Below are 9,819 nucleotides of genomic sequence, written 5' to 3' on the forward strand. Positions count from 1 at the left end.
GAGGCCCTGGGTTCGATTCCTCAGCACCACATAAGCAAAAAGAAAAAAGCCAGAAGTGGTGCTGTGGCTCAAGTGGTAGAGCACTAGCCTTGAGCCGAAGAGCTCAGGGTCAGCGCCCAGGCCCAGAGTTCAAGCTTCAGGACCCACCCTCCTCCCGCCACCCCCCCACCCCCCAAAAAAATCGTAAGTAAAATAGTATAGAATCCTTGCATTTGCTAGCAACTCCTCTTGTGTCCAGCAGATGGCAGATGTATTCCAAAAACCGAACACCACCAGTTTCTGTTTAAGGCGGGTGTCATGACGGCTCCCACCAGTAGGTGGAGCCATGAGCATCCATCTGAGTTTCAGGAAGCACAGTGGGAACTTCAACTCCTGTCTGGTGGTAGGTGTCTGGCAGGAACAGGGTTAATAGTCTGCATTCCAGAGCAGAGGAAAAGGAGGCTGTGGTGGGAGTTTGGGGAGGGGGGGCGGTCACAGACAAAGAGAGGGGCCATAGAGGGCCAGCTTCTCACAATACCAGTGGCTCTGTCAGGAGAGATAGATCACTCCCAACAATGGACACAGCTGTTTTTGTCTGCCCTGAAGGAAACTGACTTAGGAAGCAGGTATCAGAGGCCCTTCCTGTAGGGACTTCTGTCTGGCTTGTAAAACTGTCAGCACAGCTGCATTCATGTGTCGGGTGATCGATGATGGACAAAACGGAGTCAGTCGGCCACAGATGGACACAGCGACTTACAAGTCAAGGCAGGTGACAAACCTGCAGAATCTCTGCAGGTGAGGCACACTGATTCATCGCCCGGCTGGCATGCCCAGGTGACCTGGACCCAGCCTCCCTCTGGGGCTGGGGCAGCCTCCAACCATCGCTCTCCAACGAAGGCTCCTGCCAGCCTTCTTTCCTCTTACACCTCAGGTGTGAACCTTCCTGACCCTTGCCTGGCCAAGTCCCCCAGGCCCTACTGCTACTCCAGGCTGACCTAGCAAGTTCTTTTTAGTTTCTACTTGCCTGGACTGACCAGGGAACGGGTTCTTGGAGCACATGGTGGTAGGTACTGCTCAACGTTTCCTGTAGAAGACTCAAAGCTGGTTTTCCATATAGTATGGATTGATAAGCCAGCAGATCAAATAAAAAGTCAGCTTTCAATGTGTTGTCCACTGGGCCCTGGTGACTCACGTCTATAATCCTGAAGATGGTGGTTTCAAGCCAATGCAGGCAGAAAAACCCATGAGTCTTTTTATCTCCAATTAACCAGCAAAAAGAAATGGAGTTGTGGCTCAAGCACCAACCTTGAAAAAGCCAAGTGAGTGTGTAAGGCCCTGAGCTCTAGCCCTAGTAACAGTGTGTGTGTGTGTGTGCATGCAAATGTGTACACACACATGCACACATGTGCACACATAGACACATATACACACATGGAATTTTGTGTGGTTCACTCCCACTCCACCTGCACACCAGTCTTGGCTAGGCATGGGCCCTGTCCCTTAGCTTTTTTGCTCAAGGCTAACACTCTACCTCTTAAGCCACAGTTCTACTTCTGTCTCCCTCCCCCCCCCCACACACTCTTTGCTGGTTAGTTGGAGATCATAGTCTAATGAACTTTCCTGCCTGGGCTGGCTTCAAACCTCCATCCTCAGATCTTAGCTTCTTTTATTTATATTTTTTTCTTTTTTATTTATTTTTATTTATTTCCGGTCGTGGGACCTGAACTCTGGGCCTGGGCGCTGTCCTTCAGCTCTTCAGCTCAAGGCTAGCGCTCTACCACTTGAGCCACAGCGCCACTTCCGGCTTTTTTCTTTTTGCTTATGTGGTGCTGAGAAATCGAACTCAGGGCCTCAGGCATGCAAGGCAAGCGCTCTACCACTGAGCCACCTTCCCAGCCCAAGATCTTAGCTTCTTAACTAGCTAAGATTATAGGCATGAGCCACCAGTGCCCAGCAACCACTAGAATTTCCTAAAAAGACATTTTTCTTGGAAGTGGGACATAGCTTAGTGGTAAAGCACTTGCCTAATATGCATGAAACCCTGGGTTTGGTCCCTAGTACCCTGAAACAAGGAAGCCTCCTTTTGCCTCTGGCTGGATCTGAGTGGGGGACAGACAACCATTGGTGAGTGGGGGTAAAAAATAGACTTGGTCTGAGAAAGATCAGCTGGCCTCAGCTGCAGCCTGTGGAGCAGGCAGAGTCTAGTATTTTCTTTGTTAAGCTGATTCACAGTTTGTTTCTAGAATGCCCAAGGGCCCAGGGAGGCAGACAATTAAAAGCCAGAGTTCATTTTGATATCTGAAAAACACAGCCAGCCGCCTACCGGTGGGAGGTGCCGGGCCTTGGGCACCCTGCTTCACACACCCTTCTTTCTCTGGGCCACCTGAGTGCCAGCAGCACTTTGGAAGTTTGCTGAGCTGGGGAGGGGGGGGCACACAGGGAAGGGCTTGCTCTGGGCACACCCCTGTCCCCTCCCCCGGGGCTGAGGGCTGCTCGGGACTGGCCCCAGCCCAGCCCACCCTCATTGGCTGGCACAAGGTGGAGGGGGCTTTAAAAAGGCAAGTGTGTCTAGGCTGGGGGACCGGAGCCTGTGTTACTGGAAGGCCAGTGCCCTCCTGTGGCTGGCACCATGCAGCTCTCTCTAGCCCTCTGTCTCCTCTGCCTGCTGGTGCATGCAGCCTTCCAAGCCGTGGAGGGCCAGGGGTGGCAGACCTTCAAGAATGATGCCACAGAAATCATTCCTGAACTCGGGGAGTACCACGAGCCCCCTCCAGAGGCAGAGAACAAGACCATGAACCGGGCAGAGAATGGAGGGAGACCTCCCCATCACCCCTTTGAGGCCAAAGGTATGAGTTAGAGGAACATCTTGGGAGACAGGCAGAGAATCTCCTAGAGTCTTCTAGAGACTTCTCTTTGGAGGCTTTGGAGAGAGAGGCTTTCCTGGAGGCAGGAGGAAGATAGCATCCAGAAGACTTAAAATTCAAGGGCATGGGCAGAGGGGTTGGCATAGGAAAGTCCAGGGCAGGGAAGAGGCTGAGCTGGGGAGGGTATGGCATTAGTACAGACCCAGAGGGCTTATTACAGGGACCCTCTCCTGAGAACATAGGTCCAGTTTCTGGCCCCAGTAGGGGAGCCCTGGGAGCCCCAGTCGAAGAAGACAGTTGCTTGGTACCCAGTAGAAGAGTTGAGATTTGAGCCCAGTTTAATTCAGCTGCAAGACAGCCTGCTGGGAGGGGAATATGGAGATCGAGATCCCCATAAAGCAGGAGAAACGGAGGTAAGAGCGCCCCTGCCATCTCCCTTTGCCCAGGGGGTGCCCAGGGCTGGCTGTGAAAGGAAAGGGAGTCGTAGGTGCTGATGGAGTCTCTGACGTGGGCGTGGAGATGGCAGTGCCTCTGTGTGGTCGGGGGACACATGTCACCACTGTCCTGAGCAGCCACCTCAGCCCCAGCTTGGCCTCCTTCCTGGGGATGGAGAAAGTACTGGCTCTATGGTGGCCACATCCGGGTTCCTGGTCACACCTGTGCAGAGAAGCCAAGGCTAGGGGACTGGGGGTCATGGGCAGAGCTGGCAGGTCCAGCTGAGCGGGGACAGGGGAGGCTGGGATATTTCAGAATGAGAGCCTCACTGCCCAGTGGCCATTATCCAGACAGGAGAGAAGCCCCCTGCCCAGGGTTTGGGGTAGGAGGACTGTCCCGTGTCAGCCAGAGGAGCCATGATGGGGAAGAGGTGACCCCAGAGGCCAGACAACGCCTTGGGTCTTCTCCAGGGCAGGATAGAGCAACTCACCTCATGTCCCAGGCAGCTCAGGGCAGTTGAGCCCAAACGATTGCTTGAAGGGTGATGACGACCCTGCACACAGACATAAAATCCCCTTGGGATAGGCCACGGCCCCAAGGAAGCCACGAGCTCAAAGTCTCCCTCTGCAGAGGAAGTACCTGACTGAGGGCACTATTCTTGGAAAGCCCCAAACCAACTCCTTCCCCCACCTGCCACCCCTGCTAGGGGCTGAGGATACCAAACCAGCCTAGAGCCAGAATCCCTGGCCACAGGAGGAAGGCAAGGTCTCTTCTCCCCTGCCAGGCTTGCTCCCCTGGGGTCTGGGGTGAGGTGTGTCCTTCTTTTTGGTTTGGTTTTAGGAAATTTTTTTTCCCTTAAATCCTCGGGTCCTATTGGAATCGTCCCTGTGAAACCTCTGGGGGTGGACAGGTGCTCCAGTGGGGACCAACCAATTTATAAAAGCTCCCACAGGAAGAGTCACAGTCAACGTGTGTATGGCAGAGGTCCAGGCCAGTTCCCCAGAGACTAACGTCCCCTCAGCCCTCCCAAACCAGGGAACAGATGGTTTCATGTCAGATACCCTGCGTGACTCAGAACAGGGCAGAACGCCTGTATACAGCAAACACTCAATAATTGCCTGCGGCAGAAAGCCTGTATACAGCAAATGCTTAATAATTGCTTGTGGCAGTTGATACTGCAAGATTGGAGAGCTCTGTCTCCTTCTGGTAGAGACGTAATTGCTTTGGAGGTACACCCCTCCTCACCCACTATGGGGGCCTAAGCAATTGCTCCCATCTTTTGGAGATAGGACCCTAGGGAAGACAGTCAGGAGACCCTGCTCTGCCTTTTCTCTCCCTGGACCTCAGGGTCCCCTTGGATAATGAGGGGGTTGGGCACATGGCCTTCGGTTCCTTTCAAGTCTAATGAATCCTTATCCTGACCACCTGCCTGTCCACTCCTCCCTGCCCAGCAGCTGTCCTGATTTATTACTTCCAATTAACCTGTGCTCCTTTCTCCATCTCCTGTCCACGCCTCCCAAGTCTCTGGAAGAGGAATTTAGGAGGAGGCAGAGCTGAATGCAAGGTGTGGCTAGTGTGGAAGTCCAGTACAGGCACAGCAGTGGCTTCAGTAGGAAGAGGAATAATGAATAATAATGAATTATAAGGCAGATCCTGGAGGCTCACACCTGTAATCTTAAATGCTTAGGAGGCCAGGATCTGAGGATCATGGTTCAAAGCCAGACCAAGTGGGAAAGTTTGTGAGACTCTCCAATTAATCAACCAAAGGCCAGAAGTGGAGCTGTGGCTCAAGTGATAGAGGGCTAGCCCTTTTTTTGTTTTTAAAGCCAAGAGAAAGTGTGCCCAGAGTTCAAGTCCCAGTACTGGCACACACACACACACACACACACACACATTATATGCATAGCTAACATTTGGTGCTCACTGGATACCAAATGATGTTCTGTGCCAGTAGCCAGTAGCCAGGCAGCGAGTGAGCCCCTAAATCCTGGGGAAGCCCATTTCACAGATGGGAAAGTCACTTGCCCACCTAGGACAAATAACTGATCTTGGAGCCCTGGTGTTTGGCCTCTGCAGTCTCTTGGTTCTAAGAGATGAGTTCTCTACTCACCACACCTGCAGGGTGCAAAGCTGCCTGGCTAGGAGCATGAAGGACAGGAGACGTCTGGCCGGCCGGCCGCTGGGGCAGGTGGGGGAGGGGCCCAGGCCGTAGCTCTCACGCAAGCCTCTGTCTGTCTGTCTCTGCAGATGTGTCGGAATACAGCTGCCAGGAGCTGCACTACACCCGCTATGTGACGGATGGGCCGTGCCGCAGCGCCAAGCCGGTCACAGAGCTGGTGTGCTCGGGCCAGTGCGGCCCCGCACGTCTGCTGCCCAATGCCATCGGCCGGGGCAAATGGTGGCGCCCGAACGGGCCGGAGTTCCGCTGCATCCCCGACGGCTACCGCGCGCAGCGCGTGCAGCTGCTGTGCCCGGGCGGCGCCGCGCCCCGCGCGCGCAAGGTGCGCCTGGTGGCCTCGTGCAAATGCAAGCGGCTCACGCGCTCGCACAACCGCTCCGAGCTCAAGGACTTCGACACTGCACGGCCGCACAAGGGCCGCAAACCCCGGCCCCGCACCCGGGGCCCCAAGGCCAACCAGGCTGAGCTGGAGAACGCATACTAGATAAGAAGTCCATGCTGCGCCGCGCCCCCACCCGGGCTTCCCTTCCTGCCCTTCTGCGCGGCTCCATTACTGTTTGTTTGTTTTTAATTTTTAAGTATTTGCACCCCAGGACCGGAAGGGGCCTGAACCCCCCCTCCCCCCAGGCGGAGCAGAATCCTGGGTGCCCGCAAAGCCCCTCCCCCCAAGGAGGTCCCGCAGGGGGAGGGAACTGAGTCACAGACACTGAGCCACACAGTCTGGCCCATGGGGTCTCCCAGATCTCACTTCAGAGCATGTCATTCCCCACCCCCATTCTGGGGAATCTAAGGGAGCAGTGGGGGGTGGGGGGGTGGATAGGCCATAGAGTGTGGAAGAAAGTTCACTAAGATCCCCCCTCCCCCATCCTTCCCCTCTCTGCCCATCATAAAGCCTACCAGTGTGCCAAGGACTAGACAGGGTTTCCGGTCATGGTTCTGCCACTAACTTGCTGTGGGACCTTGGCCTATGCCATTTAGGACCTCCATCTCCTCTTTGTGAACATGGGGTGCAGGTGACATAGGATCACCAGGACTGTCATAGGGTTCTGAGGACTGACTTTGCTCTTCACAGGGGGCAGGGGAGAACAGAGAGGGGATGGGATGGGTTGTCATGGTCAAGTTCATTCCCAGAGTTCAACTTCAGAGTTAGGTTGCAGATGTGGTCTGACAACCTTGAAAATAAGGCCCCCCCCAAAAAAAAAATGCTGACAAACTCCTTAAAATGCAGTTGAGTTGTGTCCCCAAACATTGGCTACCTCCACCTCATCCCCCATCTCAAAGAAACAGTATCATCTCTTAGGGTCAAGAGGAGGGGTCTCAGCGATGATGGGAGGGACAGAAATCATGGCACTGGCCTCCAACACCCACATCCATTTCCCAAAGGTCAATGACCCTCCCTTTCTCCATGGTCTTATTGTAAAGTCACTCTACTGCAGAGGCGTTCAAGTCCAAGGATGCTGCACTGTCCAAGTCCAGCATGTGCCCCCCACTGCGCATCCTCCACAGACACAATTTTGGCCAGGAAAATAGCTTCACACTGCTCTCAACATGTGGCGGTATGTCCTTCATTAAAAGAACATTCTAAGGGATCACAAGTGCTGTACATAAACGCTGAGAACTCCCAAAGCTGCCACCCACAAGCCTCCTTGAAAATCATTTCCAGACACCTCTGACTTTCTGTGTACTTCTTGTTTTGTTTTTAAAAAAAAATGTTTTTAATGGAAACACATGCCAGAAGAGAACTGGCAGGCCGGGTGGGTTTTGTGATCCTTTCGTGTGGCACTTGTCCACAAGAAATGAAAGTTGTGGTTTTGAAAGAGTTAAGTGACATATTTATTTTCTCATTTAAGTTATTAATGCAGAGGTTTTTTTTTCCCTTGTAGAGAATGGCAATGTTAATATTGCTTCATGTACAGACTCTTCTCTTTGGCGTTCAGAGCCTTTGTTAATAAAGACAATGAATTGTAACCAAGAGGATGTGGTCCTGTTTCACAACCATACACGATGTCATTTCTGTCAGCTAACACCTTTTACTTGGTCACAAAGCTCAAACCTTACAATTGACTCTGTGTGTGTGTATGTGTGTGTGCACTGGCTTTGAACCACAATGCTCAGAACTCAGCTTCCTGAGTAGCTAGGATTACAGGCATGAGCTACCAGCACCCTACTCCTACTTTCTTTAGGGTTACTTGTGACCTCATTCCTGAGCCTTCCAGAGATGTTTCGATCTCTGAGGAGCCCTCTGTCCTTTGGAGTCTGGCCATTACTCTGGATCCTAATTCTAGGTCTTCCACTGGACATTCATTTATGGAGTATCTGTGTAGCCCAGCCAGGCCCACCTGTGCCAGATCCTGCTTAGTCCTGGGATAAACTGGACCCTCTACAATGCAGTACCAGTCTCCAGGAAGCTCAGCCAAGCTTTTATCCTAATGGGAATTTTATGCCTTCTGGGGAAAGTGTGGGAACAACATCTAGGAATTAGAGGCTTTGCTCAGTTGGTAGATTGCCAGCCAATGAGCAAAAGTGTCAACTAACGAGTTCGAGTCCTCGTCTCAGACAAAAAGAAAAGAAACCTCATCTCTCAAAATCTTGTCTACCAAAGTTCCTAGTAGTCCTACACACAGCTGGGACTCTTGTTTGTAGTAAGGAGAGATGAGCAACTACAGTGCTCTGTGTGTGTGTGAATGTGTGTGTGTGTGTGTGTGTGTGTGTGTGTGTGTGTGTGTGTATACTGGGGCTTGAACTCAAGGCCTGGATGCTGTTAGCTTTTTCACTCAAGGCTAGCTCTCTACCAACTGAGCCACACCTCTACTTCTAGCTTTTTGGTGGTTAATTGGAGATAAGAGTCTCATGGACTTTCCTATCTGACGGCACAGTGATCCTCATATCTCAGTCTCCTGAGTAGTTAGGATTACAGGCATGAGCCATTGGTACCTGGCAACTACTGTGTTTTAAATCAAGTCCACTCTATCTTATGGTCCCTATATTTCCCAAATAAATTCTCATGTGGGCTCTCAGTTCAACTCTCAATGAATTTTCCTATATTCTTGTTGTTGTTGGTCATGGAGCTTGAACTCAGGGCCTGGATGCTGTCCCTGAACTCTTTCACTTTAAGGCTAGTGATCTACCACTTGCTCCTGTCTGCAGCTCCAGATTCCTGAGAAGCCTCAGTGAGGAAGATCCCAGAGAAGGCAGGAAATGGAGACGTTGACCAATCCCAAGGGCACTGTAGAGTACTGTATAGTACTGTATAGGATACTGTGCAGACGAGGACTCTGCAGCCAGGTATGGGTTTGAGTCTGACACTGAGGCACCACAGGGTTAATAGTTTTCTCCACAGTCAGACCTGGGTACAGTTCCTCACTCTGGCTTTCCCTCAAGCCATGCAGAGCCCAGGCCTACTGGGCCATACTCTTCTGCCCCAAGTGTGATTGAAACCAGGCATGACACCTTGGTTCTGTGGTAATGTCAAGAAGAGTGGTTAGGCCAGGCACTGTGGTTCATGCCCAGCCCAACCATCCTAACTACTCAGGAAGCTGAGATCTGAGAATCGAGTTTCAAAGCCAATCCAAGTAGGACAATGTATGAAACTCTTATCTCCAGTTAACCAGCAAAAAGCTTGAAGTGGAATTGTGGCTCAAGTGACAGCATCAGCCTTAAGGGAAAAAGCTGCGGCTGGGATTTAGCTCAGTGGAAGATCTCTTGCCTAGCAAGTTCAAGGCCCTCAGCTCTGAGGGGAAAAAAAAGCTAAAAAGACCAAAATACCTGGCACCAGTGGCTTACGTTTGTAATCCTAGCTACTCAGAAGGCTGAGATCTGAGAATCACCATTCAAAAGCAGCCTGGGAAGGAAAGTCTGTGAGATTCTTTTTTTTTTGGTCAGTTGTGGGGCTTGAACTCTGGGCCAGGCACTGTCCCTTGGCTCTTTAGCTCAAGGCAAGTGCTCTCCCACTTGAGCCACAGCGCCACTTCCAGCCTTTTCTGCTTATGTGGTGCTGAGGAATCAAACCCAGGGCCTCATGCATGTGAGGTAAGCACTCTACCATTGAGCCACCTTCCCAGCCCCAACAAGTCTGGGATTCTTATCTCCAATTAACCACCAGTAAACTGGAAATGGAGCTCTGGCCCAAAGTGGAAGAGTGTTAGCCTTGAGCAAAAAAGCTCAGAAACAGTGCATAGGCCCTGAGTTTGAACCCCAAGACCAACAAAAGAAAAGGAAGAGGAGGAGGAGGAGGAGGAGGAGGGGAGGGAGGGAGGGAGGGAGGGAGGAAAGAAGAAGAAGAAGAAGAAGAAGAAGAAGAAGAAGAAGAAGAAGAAGAAGAAGAAGAAGAAGAAGAAGAAGAAGAAGAAGAAGAAGAGAAGA

General features: G+C 51.9%; 1 protein-coding gene across 1 annotated transcript; it reads left to right on the forward strand.

Moving 5' to 3' along the window:
* Window positions 1-2,608: 2,608 nt before the first annotated feature.
* Sost (sclerostin) lies at window positions 2,609-5,941 on the forward strand. The gene is made up of 2 exons (XM_013031990.1): window positions 2,609-2,825; window positions 5,526-5,941. The coding sequence occupies exons 1-2, from the start codon at window positions 2,609-2,611 to the stop codon at window positions 5,939-5,941; spliced, it is 633 nt and encodes a 210-aa protein (XP_012887444.1).
* Window positions 5,942-9,819: the final 3,878 nt, after the last annotated feature.

The sequence above is a fragment of the Dipodomys ordii genome, unplaced genomic scaffold (genome assembly GCF_000151885.1).
Source record: "Dipodomys ordii isolate 6190 unplaced genomic scaffold, Dord_2.0 Scaffold147, whole genome shotgun sequence".
NCBI lineage: Eukaryota > Metazoa > Chordata > Mammalia > Rodentia > Heteromyidae > Dipodomys > Dipodomys ordii.

What these genes read in the sequence shown, in the direction of transcription:
- Sost (XM_013031990.1), top strand. Translation starts at nt 2,609, where the DNA reads ATGCAGCTCTCTCTAGCCCTCTGTCTCCTCTGCCTGCTGGTGCATGCA. An exon ending in TCACCCCTTTGAGGCCAAAG is followed by an intron (nt 2,826 to 5,525) that starts GTATGAGTTAGA and finishes CTGTCTCTGCAG; the next exon opens with ATGTGTCGGAATACAGCTGC.